The sequence below is a fragment of the Malaclemys terrapin genome, chromosome 2 (assembly GCF_027887155.1).
Source record: "Malaclemys terrapin pileata isolate rMalTer1 chromosome 2, rMalTer1.hap1, whole genome shotgun sequence".
NCBI lineage: Eukaryota > Metazoa > Chordata > Testudines > Emydidae > Malaclemys > Malaclemys terrapin.
This window is the reverse complement of record NC_071506.1, coordinates 249920917-249941762: the sequence shown is the minus strand read 5'-3', so window position 1 is coordinate 249941762 and position 20846 is coordinate 249920917. Positions and strand designations below refer to the sequence as shown.

Genomic DNA, 20846 nt, shown 5'->3' with positions numbered 1-20846 from the left:
AGAACATGCTCAATGGTATTTCTAATTATTCTGTGTAGCATTTAGGTGCCGAAGCGATAGTTCCTCAGAAATAGCTAAGACAGGCAGAAATCCTGCTTGCTGTAATCACTGAAGTAATCCCATTAACTTCAGTGGGTCAGCTTGCATTAGTAGTGGTTGAGCAGGACTTGAGCCTCATTGTGGAAAGCTGCAGTGTGTCACTGCATTCATATTTTGGCAGTGGATAAGCTTTGCAGTAATTAGTTGCCGATGTAAACAATATCCTTTAGAGCATGTTAGTGAGGCCTGGGTTATAAGTGCATGCTTGTCAGTATTATGTTTAGGACATGTAAATCTTATGTTAATTATTCCTATTAGAAATGTTGAGATATATTTTCAGATTGATAGATAATCCTTCAGGACCTGATGAGAAAACAAGGTTGATGGGCAAGCAGTGGTTCCGCATCTCTTATTTTTTATATGTTTTAGTCCACGCTTATGGAATAGTTATTGGGCCAGATTATGAAGTGTTTAAGGAGTCAGGAGAGGGCCCAAGAAGCCTCCTCATCCCTTCTAATGCCTCTGTGGATAAGGGCTAGTCCAACATGGATCGGAGATATCACCTCTGGCAGCACTAGCTTCAAAGGTGTCAGTGTGAAGTTGAGAGCATGGTGTTGTCTCCACTCTACTGGCTGGCAGAATTGGCTAGGTGTGTGAGGAGAGTGCACTGCACCTGTTCAAAGTGTGATAGAGCATCTGAGACAGCGTGCACTCCCCTGGAATCCTGACAGGAATTCTAGCTGAAGCAGCTAAAATTGCTGTTGGCACTTCTGCTGTAGTGCACTCCCCTCCTTTCTCTACTACAGGGCTGTGATAAAAGGAACAGCATAGGCCATGACTTTTAAAGTTACATGGATTGAATTATATAACTCAAATAAAATCAATAGTAATTTTGTGGCTTAATTCTATAAGGGTAGATAACATTATATTTCACTTGGCTTATTTCTGCATTTTCCGCAGGGGACAAAGAACTAGTTTCCTGTTGTTTAACTCATTGTGGTTTTCTTTGATATCCGTTATTTAATTATTGGAGGCACTATGCTCTTTCAATGTAAACTTGAAAATAGCATCTAATGGGAAAGTTGTTGCTCTGAGCTCTGCTGGTGCTTATTTGACTTTTAAAGTAGGATGATGTGGTAAAGAGATCAAAAAAGATTTTAGGATTTAGATAAAAGTAAGTTAGAAATTGTTTGACCTGCCTCCTCTCCCCCACCCTTACATTCTTACTATAGCTCAGTGTCGTTAAGGTCAAACTTGAAATGTAACTGTCTGAATTAATTAGTAGATAGAGTGTTAGAGAACTCAATAGAAGCCTGCCTGTCATCTACCCATTTAAAACAAAAAGTGTGATTAAGATCAGTTTCAGAGTTTACCTTCTACCAGATGGCGCAGTTGCCTTGAATCTGTTTCTGAATCCAGGATTTAAAGGTGGAAAAGATTATACAAAGGGTGCCACCCGGCTGGCTACACTGTCTAAATTATGGCATCTGTCATGATTTATTTTATTTGAATAATTGCTACTCTGGATTAAATTTATTAGCAAAAATTATGAAAATGGTTACTGTGATATTTGCAGAACTGACTTTTCCCCTTCCCAGTCAAAACAACAAATCGGGTTAGATTTATAATACCAATTGAAGAATTGTTAAATTTATAGAGTATGATCTTAGAGAGATTGGGAGTGAGTGCTGTATATGGTTACTGTAAATTGTGATGGAAAACACTTACTACAAATTTAAAAGAAAGAAAAAAGAATCAATTTAAGTCTGGTTTGGTATTTTTCCCTCCTGTAACTGAACAAATGTTAAAATTGTGTATCTCCATAACAAGTATGTTTTACAATAATGCAAACATTCTGCTGCTACAGGTTTTATACCACAGAACCTGGAGTCTTTGTGTATTACCCTCAAGGTTCAAAATAATGGCAAGCATGAATAGTCCCTAGAGAGTGACAGTCTGTGTGAAATCACTGTTTGAAGACTTGAATTGTTTACACATAACACTTTAATAATTACCATATCAAAGCCAGCAGGAAAAAATCCTAAGGACTTTTAAAGTGAGCATGATGGGGAATTTTAATAAGATAATCTACTTTTGGTGAAGTGGAGTTAATCAATACATATCAAAGAGACTCTCTTTATAAACTTTTGTTGAAATACCATGATTACATGGTCGTATTTCTATAGACTAGAGTTCCTGATTGTACCTGAGTATCTGACTTCTGATGTACCACCCATCATTGTTATGTGGCTATGTGTTTTATAGGATTGGAAAAATCTACTATGATGAGAATTTTGGAATTTCCAGACTTATAGGTTTAAGGTCCTCTCTACACTAGGAAAGTGACAAGAGGTGTCACTCATTGACCAGGGTATAAAATGTTTGTTTATTTCTGGTTTGTTTTGTTATACCTGCCTGTGATACTGCTCTAAACACTGCAGGATTCACTTTTGACCTAATGTAGCATTGTCATCATGTTGTGTTGTAGCATGACAGGGCTGCTGCATTTTGTGTGTCCTTGTCCAGTAATCTGTCACCATAGCCTTTTCAGTTTAACAGTGCTGCATCTAATATGGTAGGTCTTGTCCTTTCTTTCTCCCTCGGATAGCATTGCTTCTGTTAGTATGAGCTATTATCAGTCTCAGTAGCCATGTAATTAGGAATTGAGATATTTAGATGTCACATGCAGGTGAAACAAAGCAAGTTTTCCAAATATAGCTTTGGTGCAAGGAGTGGGGAAGAGGTTGATCTGGTAGCAGAAAGCAATCAAATGTCCAAGCAAACAATTATCTCAGGATAGGTCTGTGTTTTAATCTCCTTAATGTTCTTCAGTGTACTGAAATGAACATGGTGACAAGAATTCCAGTACATATGCTGTGGGGAATGGGATGTATTTCTTTCTGGGGCAGTCTTTGTCCATGCTGGCATTTATGGAACATTGAACATTAAGGTGAAATAAAACTAACTGGTCTTCTTCTCTTTGCCTGGTTTTCCTGACAATTGGAGTTAGACCTGTGAAGGCAAGGTTCAGTAGCTCATTGGGACCCAGACTGTTTATTGAAATGCATCTTCTGCTTGAACTCTCAAGTTAAATTTTATTTGGTTTAGGTGGGATTGTCACTCTTCTGTTCCAACTTGGCCTTTTGCATAATTACTAAATAAAAGCATACATTTTATGAGCCAAATTCTTTAAAATATGCTTGCAAAATATGTGAGCACATTTGTTGTGGGTGTAGATTAGTAAGCAATATGCACAAATAGTGCATCACATTATTGCCTAGTACGTATGCGCAAATAAGCATTCATTTCCTCATATGAAAGAATGAACCTGTAGATTCTTTGGTTCATTTTTAATGAGTAACTTGAAAATTGGCCTTATATACTTTTGATATATAGAATAAATAACAGCTAAGTAGGCAATATGATGCTATAATTCCATCTTGGAGTTATCGTGATCACATAAACAATGAGGCACTGCAGTCTTCAGTGGCATGGGTAGTAACCAGTACCTGGAATTGGAATGATCAGTGTGTAACTCAAATTTTATATTTCTCTTTTATTTTATTATACATACATACATACATACACATATATACACACACGTGCTGAATTTTTGTCCTGGATATTCACCAGCAGCTCTGATCCGACTGCTACATCCCTCCTTCCCCATATCCCGCATTACTTCCCCTTTCTGCCTTTCCTTACTCTCAGAAGTTAGTCAGAGCATCTATCTCCTACTGCTTCAGCAGCTCTTTGACTATAGAATGGTGTGTATGTGAGGTGTAGGTGCTGGTGATGACAAAGTATTGCAGAAATCTCATAATTCACAGATGTGATGTCATACATTTGAATTTAAATTATGAATTTTTAAGTTTCATGAGGGTGTGATGTCATATCTTTAAAACAAGGGTTTCCATGTGTTTAACATGACAATCCATGTGTTAGATGCATTTACTCTTTACAGTAGCTTTCATTTGTTTAATAATGTAGATTTTAATATTTAACATCTCACATTTTTCTCTCATTTGGTGCTACTGACAAAGAGTAAACTGAGACCAGATGGTTGGCAAACTGAGAAACCACCTGGCATATAAGCATTGCCAAATATATTTCTTTCCCATTTTTCTTCATATAACTTGAGTATATTGGGGCAGCAGATCTAGCTGAGACGGGTCTGAAAACTAGCAAATAGGGATTCCTAGAGAATACTTGTGGGCAGGGCAGAGCAGAATGTGCTGAACCCCTACATTTATCCCTATTCTTCTATTCTCTATTTTGTTTTTCCCCAAGCCCCCTTTTTCATTTGATTCAGCTCCCTACTTTCCTTCTTGCTCTCTCCTTTTCTTGTCCTTTTCACTAAAGTTGCTTCATACTGGTTGTGAGGACTCCAGCACCTTGCACTGCTGCTGTGGCATTAGGTTTGCAGTTGAAGCACTTATTCTAATTGCTCATTGCTCCACAACGCTGTGAATCCTGTAGGCAGGACGGGAGCGGAAGGGGAGCATGGATTAGAACAAGCCCCTGCCCTCTCTCACCAACAGAAGTTGGTTCAATAAAGATATCACCTCAGCCACCTTGTCTCTGTAATATCCTGAAACCAACATGGCTACAATAACACTGCATATGCTAACTAATAAGGACTGAGTCAGTACTGGTGCAGTCTTCTGGTTGAGACATACAGTAAAAATGAGTTCCTGACCACTTGTGCCCATTGAAAGTCAATGAGTATGAGTGTCAGTCTTAGTATACTAGCCAAATTCCAATAGGGGTAAAGATTGTTATTAGTTATTATTATTTATGTTACTGAAGCAACTAGGATCCCTAGTCATGGACTAGGATCCCACTGCACTAGCTGCTGTACAAACACAGAATGAAAAGGTGGTCCCTGCCTCAAAGAGTTTAAGTCAAAGACAGACAAAAGATGGATACCAACAGGGGAGGAGGGGCAACAAAGAAACAGTGAGACAATACTGGTCAGCATGATACAGTAATATCAGTGCACCAGCAGCCCTGACCTCTGTGTGTAATATATCAATGTATACATATCTATCAGAGTATACACTAAAATTGTTTGTATAGCATTTCGGGGTCCCTCAGAGTGAAAGCACTACAATACAGTTTCTAAGATTCTGCTGTAAAGAGACACTCCATATACTTAAAATGGGGGACACAGGTAATATCTTTTCAACAGATAAAACTTTTTAATTTCACCCACACTAAAACATACGTAAGATACTGTGGTCAGATTTCAAAAATCGTAAAGCCCAAGTCTTAGTGGGAAAGTGCCCAGTAATGTATCCTCTTCCATGGAACTATCTACACATGCCCTCTCTAGGCATCCTGACCTGTGGAGATTAGATGCAGTATGTGGATAGAGCTATGGGGAGCTACCAGGTTTGCTTGGTCAGTTTTTCACTTTGAAGAGACAGTGATCTTTACTCGGACCAGTGCTGTTCAACATATTCATAAATGATCTGGAAAATGAGGTCAGGTGGCAAACTTTGCAGATGATACAAAATTACTCAAGGTAGTTATGCCCAAAGCAGACTGTGAAGAGTTACAAAGGGATCTCACAAAACTGGGTGACTGGTCAACATAATGGCAGATGAAATTCAATGTTCATAAATGCGAAGTAATGCACATTGGAAAACATAATTCCACCTATACATATAAAATTATGAGATCTAAATTAGCTGTTACCACTCAAGAAAGAGATGTTGGAGTCATTGTGGATAGTTCTCTGAAAACATCTGTTCAATGTACAGTGACAGTCAAAAAAGCTAACAATGTTAGGAACCATTAATTAAGTCATACATAGCAAGACAGAAAATGTCATAATACCACTATAAATCCATGGTACGCCCACACCTTGAATACCGTATGCAATTCTGGTTGTCCCATCTCAATAAAGATACATTAGAATTGGAAAAGGTACAGAGAGGGGCAACAAAAATGATTAAGGGTATGGAACCCTTATGAGGAGAGAGTGAAAAGTCTGGGACTTTTCAGCTTGGAAAAGAGACGACTAAGGGGGAGATATGATAGAGGTCTATAATATCATGAATGGTGTGGAGAAAGTGAATAAAGAAGGGTTAGTTACTCCTTAACATAATACAAGAACCAGTGGTCACCCAATGAAATTAATAGGCAACACGTTTAAAACAAACATAAGGAAGTAATTATTCATACAGCACACATTGGAACTCATTGCTAGAGGATTTTGTGAAGGCCAAAACTATGATGGGGTTCAAAAAAGAATTAGATAAGGTCATGGAGGAAAGGTCCATCAATGCCTGTTAGCCAAGATGGTCAGGGATACAACCCATGCTCTGGGTGTCCATAGCCTCCAAGTGCCAGAAGCTAGGAGTGGATGACGGGATGGATCATTCGATGAATGCCTGTTCTGTTCATTCCCTCTGAAGCACCTGTCATTGGTTACTGTCTGAAGACAGGTTTCAGAGTGGTAGCCGTGTTAGTCTGTATCAGCAAAAACGACAAGGAGTCCTTGTGGCACCTTAGAGACCTAGAGGCTATGCCCAAATAAATTTGTTAGTATCTAAGGTGCCACAAGGACTGCTTGTTGTTTTTGTCTGAAGACAGGATACTGGGCTAGCTAGACTGTTAGTCTGACCCACTATGTTTATGATTTTCTTTAAATTTGGTCCAGTGTTAAATTTATACTAATTTTGCAGTGTTTACTGTTTTTCAAAAAAAATATTAACTTTGTGAAATCAACAGTAGGACATTGGCTCAGACTTGCGCCAGTGTTTGCCTGTAAGAAGCAGCTTTTCCCCCTCACAGAAAATTGGAGGAAATCTAAATGAATAGGGCAGCTTTTTTGCCACTGTGAATCCAACTAAATTAAACCTAATGAGCTTAATTCAAACTAATATTTGGAAAATGTGTTATGGTGTCACTATTATTGCTGTCTGCCGCTAACATGTGAACATGTGACAGCCCTGTGATTTAAAAAAAAAATTCTGCAATTAGTAAGACAACATTCACCCAGTGATTTAATGGAAGTATAGAAACAGATGCAGCAATGGCAATGGTGATATATTTGACTTTTACTAATTTATTTATTAGACAGATTTTGGACTGCAACTGAGGATTTGTTTGTCATCATCACATCATCCATCAGCTCTGTGTTGCCCTGTGAGGCAGGGGGCATGCTGTTGCTAATTTCAGTCTGTCTTGATTTTGTTTAGCTCACTTGATTTATGCAGTTTGGATGCAAACTCTCTCAGCATCTGCATTTGTCAGTTTTGGCTCATGCTGCCCTGGACACTCAGAAATTGTATCTGCCAAACAAAATCCTCCCTCACTTCCTCTAACCTTTAGGTAGGAATCCTTGAGACTCTAAATTGGGTATAATGCACACGACTTTGTCTCCGTTTGTCTTTTGATATTCCCTGCTCTTGAAATAGACCGGATTCAGTTTAAGGATTCTTCTTCTCTCTTGGTAGATACATAAAGTTCCACAAATAGGCCAACCTACTTTATAGCTAATAAATATTTAGATTCATTTACAAATATATTGGATTGTTTCCAACAGATATGCTGTAAAATAAAAGGACTTACACACAAAATAATACATACAGAATGTAGGACTATTCTCAGAGTGGTTATCATAGAAAAGAAATCTTGAAGTGAGCAACGAGTGCCAGTTCACGCATGCTCAGATTCCTATAATCTCAGTCATATGGCCTGTATTCTCAATTTTAAAAATAAAGCCAAATTATCTTGGCGAGTAAAGATGAGGCACAATGAAACAATATTGGCTCCTCATTTGGGAATGAGTAATGGTTACTCACTCCATGTTTGAGAAATATAAATCCTAACATTGTTGTAACCTATTGAAAACTTGAATTTGTGTTACAAGTTTTTAATTGTATCTTTAATTGTATCTTCAACTTTTTAATTGTCTGCCAAAGAAATATGACGATAAAGCTCTTCCATACAGAAATCTTCAAAACACAAGGACTTAAGAATAGCCACACAGGGTCAGGACAGTGGTCCATCTAGCCCAGTATCCTGCCTTCTGACAGTGACAATTGGTAGGTGCTTCAGAGGTAATGAACAGAACAGGGCAATTTTGAGTGATCCAGCCCCTGTTGTCCACTCCCAGCTTGTGGCGTTTCGAGGTTTCGGGACACCCGGAGCATGGGGTTGTATCCCTGGACATCTTGGCTAATAGCCATTGGTGGACCTATCCTCCATGAACTTATCTAATTCTTTTTTTAACCCAGTTTTACTTTTGGCCTCCACAACATCCCCTGGCAACGAGTTCCTCAAGTTAACTGTATGTTTGGTGAATAAGTACTTCTATATGTTTGTTTTAAACAGGCTGCCTATTCATTTCATTGGGTGACCCCTTCTTCTTGTGTTGTGTGAAGGAGTAACTAACCCTTCCTTATTCACTTTCTCCACACCATTCATGATATTATAGACCTCTATCATATCCCCCCTTAGTCGTCTCTTTTCCAAGCTGAAAAGTCCCAGTCTTATTAATCTCTCCTCATAGGGAAGCTGTTCTATACCCTTAATCATTTTTGTTTCCCTTCTCTGTACCTTTTCCAATTCTAGAATTGAAATTAGGCTTACTGGCATGTGATTGCTAGAATTGCTTCTGGAGCCTTTTTAAAAAATTGCCATTACATTAGTTACCTTCCAGTCATCTGGTACAGAGGCTGATTTAAGTGGTAGGTTACATACCTCAGTTAGTAGTTCTGCAGTTTCATATTTGAGTTCCTTCAAAACTTTGCAAAGTGCAAGGTCATGCATTTAGTGACTAACAACAAGAATTTTTGCTATAAGCTGGGGACTTATCAGTTGGAAGTGATAGAGGAGAAGAAAGAGCTGGGTGTATTGGTTGATCACAGGATGACTATGAGCTGTCAATGGGATGCGGCCATGAAAAAGGCTAATGCAGTCCTAGGATGCATCAGGCAAGGTATTTCCAGTAGAGACAGGGAAGTGTTTGTACCATTATACAAGGCACTGGTGAGACCTCATCTGGAATACTGTGTTAAGTTCTGGTCTCCTTTATTTAGGAAAGATGAATTCAAACTGGAACAGGTGCAGAGAAGGGCTACTAGGATGATCAAAGGAATAGAAAATCTACCTTATGAGAGGAGACTCAAAGAGCTTGGCTTGTTTAGCCTAAACAAAATAAGGCTGAGGAGGAGATCTGATTGTGCTCTATAAATACATCAGAGGGATAAATACCAGAGAGGGAGAGGAGTTATTTAAGTTAAGTGCCAATGTGGACACAAGAACAAATGGATATAAACTGGCCATCAACAAGTTTATGCTCGAAACCATCAGAGAAGTGAAGTTCTGGAACAGTCTTCCAAGGGGATCAGTGGGAGCTAAAATCTAACTAGCTTTAGGACTGAGCTTGATAAGTTTATGAAAGAGATGGTATGATGGGACTGCCTATGAAAACATGTGTCCCATCAGCGACTACCATTAGCAAAAAACCCAATGGCTGGAGACGGAACATTAGGTGGGCAGGGCTCTGAGTTACTACAGAGAATTCTTTCCCAGGTATCTGCCTGATGGGTCTTGCCCACATCTCCGGGTCTAACTGATCACCATATTTGGGGTCTGGAAGGAATTTCCCCCCCGGTCAGATTGGCAGAGACCCTGGGTTTTTTTTGCCTTCCTCTGCAGCATGGGGCACAGGTCACTTGCAGGCTTAAACTAGTGTAAAAGGTGAATTCTCTGTAACTTGGACATCTTTAAACAATGATTGAGGACTTCAGTGACTCAGAAAGAGGTTAGGGGTCTATTTCAGGAAGTGGGTGGTGAGATTCTGTGGCCTGTAACGTGCAGGAGGTCAGATTAGATGATCATGATGATCCCTTCTGACGTTAAAGTCTATGAGTCTGCTTCTTGAGTGAATAATCTGAAAGCAAACATAACACAGGATAGGTAAGAATTTCCCACTTTTCTTTTATAAGTATCCATGACCCCCTTTCAACTGTTCCCTGGTCACCTAAAATAGCTTGATGCCTTTAATACTGTTAGTTAAAAAGAAATTATTATTTTTATATATTTACATTATACAGGAAGTTTCTTAAAGCAAAACAACAATTTTAAAATAATCAATATCCTTTTTAGGTACCCACCAATTCCTCTCACTAATTACCCTATAACAAAGGAAACAATGTTTACCTTTAGGATGATTTGTAACTGTTTCAACTTTCCCCCTTGTTGCTGGCTACCATCTCTGATAAGAAGTTTAATGCACAAACACTTGTTTGTTTTGAGATGCTTAGTTTTCCTTTTCTGTACCACATTTTCTTTTTTAATATCAGTTTATTTTGGAATTATTTCACTCACTCGTTCACTTTCCCATTTCCCTCTCTTGTTTATTTTTTTGTTTTTATTAGTGTCTGTGTATGTGTGTTTGAAAGTCCTGCTGCTACACTGCACTGTACTTATTCTGCTCCAACTCTCATTTCCAACCTGCAGGGAACCGTCTGGTACAAAGTTCTTCCCTTGTTTTTATTAGAAGGGCATCTCTCCAAACATTATCCTGTTTGAAACAGAAGCTACCTATACTGACTGAGAATGTAGGGTGATAGATGTCCTGATTTTATAGGGACAGTCCCAATATTTGGGGCTTTATCTTATATAGGCGCCTATTACCCCCCACCCCATGTCCCAATTTTTCACACTTGCTGTCTGGTCACCCTATGCAAATGAATAATGGGTATATTTAAAGGGCACTTGACTCTTTTCATCTCCTTACACACCATAAATAACCACTCCTTTATGTTGATTTTACATATCTGAAATGTGCTTTGCTATTCAGTAACACCTAAAAAGTCACTCGAAGGAGCAATTCAAAGAGTGTGGTAAGTACGTCAGCTCTCAGTATATGAAATAAATTTCTATACAGACTCAATAATAATCTGTATCAGCCTCCATCCACAGTTCTAGAATTCAGGAAATGAGTCACATGTTCAGGAAGATGGTCACATGATTGCTTCAGAGCAGACTGTCAGAACACAGTATGATGGAAGGGATACAGTAATTACAGGAGATGATTTCACGTCGAGACTCTTTATGATTTTTTGTATTTTGGGGAACAGTTTGCAGGATTAAGGGTTTTATCCACTGCCCTTTGACATCACTGGGAGTCACTTTAATGGGCTTTATATAGAGGATCCAGAAATTAGAGGATGGTGGTTTAATAATTTGAACATGGTTTAAGGGGACATTTTATGCAAGAATTTTGGCAGCAAGCATTTATGATGGGGGAGGAATAGTAGATTGGCAATACAAGTGAGATAAATGGAAGAAAGGATTATAACTAGGATTTGAAGAGTCAAATGCTACATGTAAACTGCAGTTCACTCCTTCCTTCTGAAAGCTTTGAGGAGAGGTGAACTGGGTTTCCAGACCGGAGGGAAGTATTTTCAAGGCAAAGAGTACAGAATAAGTGTGAAGAGTTGGAAAGTGCATAAATACAATGGAGCTACAGAGATTTAACTCATCATGCTACTGAGAGTGTGATGGTCGAAGTGATTTGAGCACCATAAGTAGATAGATTACTGGGAGTCATGAACTCCTGATTGGTAATACTATCTTTGACACTGACTCCATCAGTGGCCTTTGGCAAGCCAGGTGGGTTGCTGCATTTGTGGCTGAAGCCCCAGCTATGCTTGTGGTGTCTCTAGGAGTAGCCCTCAGCCATGGCTGCAATCTTATCTGCATTGGGGGCAGGCAGTGGATCAAGAGAGGCAAGAGTGTTTCCCTGGCAGCCTGGGTGAGGGCTGCTTCCTGCTACCGAGAGCCCCAGTTAGTAGCTGCCCCTAGCCCCAGCAGCCTCATCTTCTGCCCTTGGAGGAAACCTGGGTGAGTCTACAGAAATATGCCGCCCTCAGAAATCTGCTGCCTTAGGCAGCTGCCTAGTTTGCCTATAGCTAGTGTGGCCTCTGTGTATCATCCACTGTGGTGATTGATTGCCTGCCTATAATCCATGTCAATTTCAAGTGGCTGCTAGGAAGTTGTACTCTGCAGGATAACCATGGGATCATGCTATTTGTAAAATATGCAAAATTCTTCCACATAGGAAGGGGCAGAGAAGACATGAATTAAAAGTGAGTTCCGGGATTTAGAAAACGTACTACTAGAAAATTTTTAAAAAGGTCTTTTTCTTATCCCAGTTACACTGGGTAATTTTTCTGAGGGCTAGGGTGTTGGCTATCATTGCCAAACATAGATCCAGGTTTTCTTTGGTAGCTTATTAAATTACTTTTAGATTATATGACGATCTCCGAGACCTCACTTCCAGTTCCTGATTAAAGATAGTCTATACATATCAGGGGCAGATCTGTCCCAGAATGGCAGGGTAGGAATTGCAGACTTTTACTTCTGAGGAACCAAGTCTGGGGAGGTAAGCAATGGAAGTCCAGAGATTTATCACTTTCTGACAGTCAGTAGGTCAGAAGACAATTTTTACATTGCGGACCATATTTCTCTGAATTGTCCAAGTTCCAAGCAGGAGACCCTGTTCGCTTTTATTGCATTGAATTGTCCCTCTCTGCATCTCTGCTTGTAATTCAGTTGTTGCTTCTGAAGTGCTTTCTTGCAGATTGGTAAAGAGCACCTGGAATTAAAATAGCCTCCACAGCGTTAATTTGTGCCACTTGCTTGGGTAGCAGGCACAAAAGGCTTGATTCTCTGCTGCCCTGTACCTTATGTAGTCTTTTTTACCCTATCAAGTGGAGGGAAAATACTGCCTTTGGAATGTGATAGTGTGTTACACCCACTTTGCACAATGAAAACACAAAGGTACAAGGAAGTGGATTAAATGTCAAATTTTGGGCGGAAGTGACTAAGCAGTAAAGTCATTTCTGATGGCATGGTAAGGTACATGACTGATTGGAATGGAAGTATAAGAGTTATTTGGTGTTGTTTCAGTGGACTCATCAGTGGCATAACTTTACTTGAATTCCTGTTACCAGACACATGCAGTTGTGGTGTATTCTAACTATGAACTCAATCCTTTCCTCATTCTGTAATCCTGAGCTCTTGCTCCCTCTGATTTCACTGCTCTACAGCCAAAATGCTTCTGAAATAAATGTAGTCAAACTTTACTAATTCTGGGTCACTGAGAATGATAATGATGCTTAAAATTGTTGATTGGCTCTAGTTTTCAAGATATGCTATTGGGTCAGTATATATGACCATTGACTTGGGAATGGTGGAGGATAAGTGAGTTGTAAAGGGAAGGGATCTCAATTTAAACCAGAAATGACTAAAATACATCTTTGATTGGATCTGTTACTGGGTTTGGACAGTACTTGCTTTTTAGGCAAAACAATGAATGATGCAATCTGAAGCTGGTATTGCGTCATACATGATATGAATTGCATGTTATTCCTAGAAGTCATGGATGATGCAATCATAACGAAGCTTCCATCACCCTGCTGAACAAATTGCCCTAGATCAGCTCTAGAAATCATACAGTGTCATGCTCTCTTATTTGTCAGTGTTTGATTTTGCAAAGGGACACATTTCTGTTTAGCCAAAGTGAACAGAGATGCCTCGTACTTGTGTGAACAGTGCAGATAACTTCTGCTATGTTTGTGGTGAAGTGACTTTTGCATCACAAAAGCACAGTATAACCACTATGGTTAAGAAAGCTTATCACCTTTATTTTGGCTGCAAAATAGGTGATCAGGACCCACACATATGCTGCAACACTTGTGCAACAAATCTTTGCCAGTGGTTAAACAGGAAAAGGAAGTCTATGCCTTTTGCAATGCCTATGATTTGGAGAGAGCCAACAGATCATACCAGCAATTGTTACTTCTGCATGGTGCCTCCAGTTGGGAAAGGTGTGTCAAAGAAGAAAAAGTGGACTGTGCATTATCCAAACATTCCATCAGCAATACGCCCAGTACCCCACGGAGAAGGACTGCCGGTTCCTGATGCACCAGAATCCTTCTCACTTGAGTCAGACAAGGAAGAGGAAGAGGATGAAACTTCTGGTCCTGAGCCATCAATGTCACAGGACCCACATTTTCTCCCATCCTTCTCCTCCTCTGAACCACACCTCATAACACAAGGTGAACTGAATGACCTTGTCAGGGATTTGGAACTACCCAAGAGTAAGGCAGAGCTGTTGGGCTCCAGACTACAGCAGTGGAATCTCCTGGCAGGTGATGTTAGGGTTTCCATGTTCCGTGACAGTCAAAAGGATTTTGTCCCATTCTTCTTCTTCATGGAAGGTGATCTTGTAGCCTGCAACATCGATGGTGTGATGGCAGCCCTCAACATCGTTCACGATCCAGATGAGTGGAGACTGTTCATTGATTCATCAAAGACGAGTCTTAAAGCTGTTTTACTGCATAATGGCAATGTTTTGCCATCAATTCCAGTTGGTCATGCAGTCCATATGAAGGAAACCTATGACAACATGAAACAACTTTTGAGGTGCATAAACTATGACCAATATCAGTGGCAGCTTTGTGGCAATTTGAAGGTTGTTGCTCTCTTGCTTGGTCTGCAGACTGGCTACACAAAGTACTGCTGTTTTCTCTGCGAATGGGATAGTTGTGCAAGAGATTCCCACTACATCAAGAAAGATTGGCCACTCCGACAGTCATTGGAGCCTGGGAGGAAAAGTGTTCAGCATCCACCACTTGTTGAATCAAGGAAGATTTTGTTACCACTCTTACACATCAAGCTGGGTCTGATGAAGAACTTTGTCAAGGCCATTGACAAAACACAAGCAGCTTTCAAGTACCTCCTTGGAAAATTTCCAAGGTAAGTGAAGCTAAGATAAAGGAAAGTGTCTTTGTTGGTCCTCAGATTCGTGAACTTCTTCGAGGTGATGCATTTGACCATGCACTGCGTGGCAAGGAAAAGATGACATGGAAAGCCTTCCAGTTAGTGGCAATAAATTTTCTCGGAAACAACAAGGCAGACAACTACAGGTTGTTGGTGGGCAACCTCCTCATGGCATACAAAAGCCTTGGTTGCAACATGTCACGAAAGATACATTTTTTGCACTCTCATCTAGAGATTTTTCCACCAAGCTGCGGAGCAGTGAACGACGAGAACGGCGAGCGATTTCACCAGGACATTGCAACAATGGAGAAATGCTATCAGGGCAAATGGAGCCCATCAATGCTTGCAGACTATTGCTGGACAGTGACAAGAGATGCTCCATTTAATGAATACAAGAGACAAGCCAAGAAGCGCCGAGTAGACACTGAATAGGACTAAACTATGTACAGAATAGTTTTTTGCCTTTTGTTTCATAATAAATGTTATTTATATAACCCTTTTGCTGATTTTTAAAGTGTTACATAAACAGGACAGGTGAAATATTATCATGTAAAGCAAGCATAAACACATGAAAAGACCTAGGTTTACAATTTATGATTAAAACTCTACTATCTCCACAATATACATAGACATAAAATGTAAAAACTTAAATATCTTAGAAACAGTAGCCAATCAGTTGTTTTAATTGTCATATTTGAATTCAGCACATCAAAATACATAAATAGCACATTTTATCTCTGAAGCAGATGACTTCTCAAAAATTGTAGACCAGTGTTTTCTTTCCTTTCAGATCTTAGTTGGTGAGGTTCTTTTGCCTGTGATTTTTTTGTGAACCAGCTGTCACAATCCTACCTTTAAAGACTTTACATTGTAGTGCCATTATTTACACAGTTACTCATGTTATACATTTTAATCATTTGCATCCATCCAGCTTTTTAACTGCTCTATCCTAAATTCCAAGACCTTTATTTTTTAGAAGTGGCTCCTTGGCAAAACTATGAAGCTTCTCAGAGAAACATGGAAAAGAGATTTGCAGATGGTCATAGAGTTGATCAGGCATACTGTGCATTGTAACAGAGTCGTGCCCAGTTTACTGCATGATGCAGAGCAGGGACAGGATCTCCCACTGGTCGAACAGTTGGTAGCAGTGGAACCATCTTTACCCTGTGAAATTACCATATGACAAATCTGAGGGCTTCTGTAGTGGTCAAATTACTTGGCACTGAAGCAAATTTTTTTTTTTTTTTTTTTTTTTTTGCATTGAGGAACTTTTTGTTCTAACAGATCTAAATGCATAATTATTGCACTTTAAAGTAAAACTGTAATGAGGTTGCTCATAACTTAGAAGACTTTTTGGAAGAATTGCAAAATTCTGAGGGTATTTTAATGTTACCTACTGGAATGTATTTTATTTACTTCTGATTATGGAAGGCAGTATTCAAAAACAATCAGCTCAATTCACTGTAGTTCCCTGAGTCTTTTCTGTGCTGGTCTTTTCCTTTACTACTAACAAAAGATGTGTATGGAGTTTGTTTCCATAGCTGTTTTCTACAGACTCAAACACTAGAAGTTGCTTTATGGGCTTTATTTCCCTATTTTTTTTTATTAGTCGCTGCAAATTTTTCTCCTCTTGCTCTAGATCCTTCTTTCATTGTCTTTCTATTACTGATCTTACTGGCAAATAGAAGAGTGGGTGCATGGATGGAAGGATTAAGCTTATTGGGACTAAAATAGGCTTTCTAAGGGTTGACTAATTTTGAGGTGGGGTAGACTGAAGGATTAACTTCAGGGTCTAATCATATTCAGAATGCTCCACTGATGATAAAGAGGATGATGACCTGCTATGCTGTGTTTTTGTTTTGCTTTTTTTGTTTGTTTGTTTTTAGAATTGCCATCCTGTTTGCAGAGCTGTTAATTAATAAAGAGCTGTCTTTCTGCTACTGGAAATGATTTTTGTGTTAAAGATAAATGCAGAAATGTATACCACTGGTGAAAGATCAGTAGCTTTTTGGTCTCAGAATTTTTAGTGTATTTTCCACAGTGCACGTGGGGGTGGGGAACAGGAAGGGAAGTAATTTTTACAGATGGAAAAGGTCATTTCTATGGAAATAGATGGCTTTGATGAAAAATGGCAAAACTTAGCTGAAAAATAATGAATTCTTGACTGAAAAAGTGCACAATATTATACCATTTTTCCAGGATATGATTTTAGGTACAGAAGAATAGGTCTCCACACTGACCTCAGAGTGAAAATCCAGAATGGTTAAACAAAATCTTCTACTTGGGTCTATTGAAGACGTGGCCAGAACCATGAATCATAGAAATTTGATTTGGAAAAAAATCTATTAGATCACCTAGTCTTTCCCTGGGGACCAGCGTAAACGTTATTCCTCACTGTGTATTTTCACTTTAAACTATTTCTTTTAAAATTGTTTTTGAAAGCTTTGTTTCTATTGTTTTATGTCACAACCATTGATTCCTAGAAACTATCCGGCATGGTGCTAAGTACTCCTGTAAGGTACATGAGGGCACTCTGCACCTTGGGAGACTGCACTGCATTATTGACAGTAAAGTTCATGATAATATATATGCACCAAAGAGTATGGATCCTTTAATATTTCATGTTGTCTGGACATTGGTTGAGTTTTTTGGGTTGTTTTACATTTACAAAAACCAGCATTTGAGAGCAACAATTTGTACAGCTGTGATGTTAATGAAACTTAAGCGTATGATACTATTTTGTGATTCTTGTGATTTAAAACAAAGTTTTGAAAATTGATTGCAATATCCCAGTATAATGCATATGCTGCTATTGCACCAACATTTTAATTCATTTTTTTAAATTTTACAGAGTTTTTTTGAAAGCTATATTTAGTTACGTGAAGATTTATATATTAGTGGATATAATTGATAATCAAATAAAACTATAGCTCCAATTTGATGTCAACTAATTCAAAATGATGAAGGGCATAGTGCAAATTCCATGATTCTCTCTATTTTCTTTTTGCTGTTCCATAATATGAAAAAAGTCACTTCAGGTTAACTGCTGGTGTATTTGGAATACAAGGAAATATTATTGCACACCATGTATAGTTTTTCTGTTTAAACATATTATCATAGACAGGGTTGGTAGCACCATCCATCATTAAGGTTGGCTAACACTTCCTATTATAAGACCCCGGTTTCAGTTGCTTATAATTTTGCAAAACTTGAAGGAAATGTTGTCCATAGGATTCCTGCCTTATCTACTGAATGTATTGAAGGTGTGTAAGGAATGAGGCAGGGTTTGCAGTAAGAGAAAGGATAGTTTCATGGTTAGGATAGTTGAATGCTGACCTGGAAGAACTGGATTCTATTCCTGCTTCTGCCTTTCCACATAATGCTGAACAAGTCATTTAAACCAGACTTTTCACAAGTGGTAGATAATTGTGTGTTCCTCATTTTCTGGGTGCCAAACTTGAGACCCTGGGGGTCTGATTGCAGAAGTGCTGAGCAACGAAAAAGTTAGTGGGAGCTGTGCTTGTATGTAATATTCTTTTAATAGTTGCACAGTTTTTGTGTGTAATTTGTATTCAGAATGGGGAGGAGAATGATGAACCCCATTATAAAGAGAGACGTTAACATGAAACGTTGTTATATGAACCCTAATTTAACCTCTGCTAAATTTTGTTTTTAATTACAAAAGCATGTCTGAACGTAGTCAGTGTTTCATGGTCCTTGCGTGACATCTTTGTTGGCAATCTTCAGCAGAGGCAACTGGTATAAGGATGAAATGGGCATGAAGACTGATCTTCTCACTCCTACAGTGTAGGAGGCACGGGGGTGGAACAGTAGGGAAACTTGCTCAACTGCTGCCCTGTTTTCTGTGGATAAAGAGAAGAATTCACCCTCCAAGCCTATCAGCCTGTCACGAGTACTTAAAAAAAAAATCTTAGTCTGTGATATTACTAATAGTACGTTGTGAAAATAACTATTCTTCTGTATTTTCTATTCCTTAGGTTAAATACAAAAGAGACTTTGAAGAAAGCAAAGGAAGAGGGTTCAGCATTGTGACTGACACACCTGAATTACAAAGACTGAAAAGGACTCAGGAACAAATTAGTAATGTATGTGACTATCTCCTCCAATGATAGCAGATCAGATATAGTACACAAGAAAAGGCATGATTGTAGGTTTGTGATGTTTCTGATGGAGTCTGTGAAAGTGAAGAAAATGAATTTGATGACTGATTTGTGTGTCAGGTTCTGAAATGTGTGTAACCTTATATCATACACTTACACAGCACATTGGCAGGTGTGTTCACCTCTCCAGTTTCCATCAAAGGTGTTTGTAGTATTTGCTATACTACAAAAGTTATATGCATTTTCCTTTTTTATTTATAATTGTTTGCAAATAATATTTATATTGTTTGATATATATTCCTCTACAGGAGTTCTCAAAATAAGCATAGCTTGCAAAATAAAATAAAACACTAATATTTAATTTTAGAAAGAAAATACCAGGAAAATGGCATCTAGATAAGAAAAGAGGTACAAATGCTAGCACTGGAAAAGCATTGTCTTGCATTAATTTATACCAATATTAATACCCAATAACACCTTTGACATGGAGTGGGATTTTCAAAAAATGGAACTTATCCTCAAAAGCACTATGGTGCTTTTGAAAATTCCACCCTAACTATTTTATATATTCCTACACTGGACATTTAGCTGACTGCACAAAGATGGAGAATTGTTATAGACCATAATATACATGTCCAGTGGATATTATGTAGAATAAAATTCAACATTGCCTTTAGCTTTACCCAGCTTCAGTTCTAATGGGTATTCTGACTTTGAGCTAGGCTCTGTAAGCTATTTTTGTAAGTTCTTTATTCTTTCCTTTGTTTTAGCCATAAAAAAAGGTAGTTGCACAAAACGAGAGAGACACACTGGTGAAAAGTGTTTTCAGAAAAGGATCTTAACCTTTACCAACTTGCAAGAAAATATTTTTTGAGTGGAATGAAGGGTTTCTCTGCAGGCATGGGACCTTGTTGCTTAATTAACTATACTGTCTGGCTCTTGCACCCAACACATTTGCATTTCTTTTGAGACCAAGCAAATTTGTTTTTGGTAAGAAATATTTTATTTCCTAGATTCCTTTTTCTATGCAGGGGAGTAGGTGTAAAGCATGGATGTTCAACTCCCATCTTTCCATACCTGAAAAAGATGTCGTATGTCAATGAAGATTTTTCTTCTTCTCTTGCTATATAAATGATATCTGGACTTGAAGTCAAAGGACTTTATTAGAATTACTCTTTAAGGGTAAAGCAGAATTAAAAAAAATTGGTAAATGAAGTTCAGTTTCAATTATGCCTATCCTAAACCCCTTTAGATTTATCATACTACTTTGTGAGTAAATCTAATTATTAGATTTAAACTGTGTTTTATGTAGTATTATCCTTCTGCAGAGTAACTTCTATGTTTAATAGTTTAGAAATGTACTTCACGGTTAGATTAAGAATCTCATTAAGATTTTAACTGGTTGAAAGGTAAGCTCTTTTATATTTTTTAAAATTTGTCACTTTTAATATGTAGCAAAATATAACACTTACTAATCTTTTTTTTTATTTTTAGTTGTGCATTGATTTTTCTCTTCCCTCCTCCCCATAACTACTGGACAATTCTCAAAGATTGTCTTTGAAATGAAATTGTAACAACTTCACGGCAGGGGTAAGTTAGCACAGTTATGTGCATACCTGTCACAAATATACATAATATTATGTTATCAATATGTTAGATGTAATACAGTAGAAACAGATTTTAAAATATTCTTTTGTCTTGATATTAAGTCCTGCAGCACTCACAAAAATTCTCATAGTGCTCTGTCTTTCATAATGCATGAAAGATTCTTTTGTGCTATAGTGAAATATAACTGTAAAGGGGAAAAAAATAGATGGGGGTTAAAAAAAGAGTTATAAAAGGGATGGTCATAATACTGTTCTTTTGTTAGCAAAA

At 38.3% G+C, this 20846-nt stretch overlaps 1 protein-coding gene across 2 annotated transcripts in view; it reads left to right on the top strand.

The window, feature by feature from the left end:
- Positions 1–20846, top strand: part of NEBL (nebulette) — a 388110-nt gene that overhangs the window by 182369 nt on the left and 184895 nt on the right. For both annotated transcript variants that reach the window (XM_054020655.1, XM_054020654.1), the window contains exon 4: positions 18849–18956. In XM_054020655.1, coding sequence (XP_053876630.1) covers positions 18849–18956 — 108 coding nt within the window. The remainder of the gene's footprint in view (positions 1–18848; positions 18957–20846) is intronic.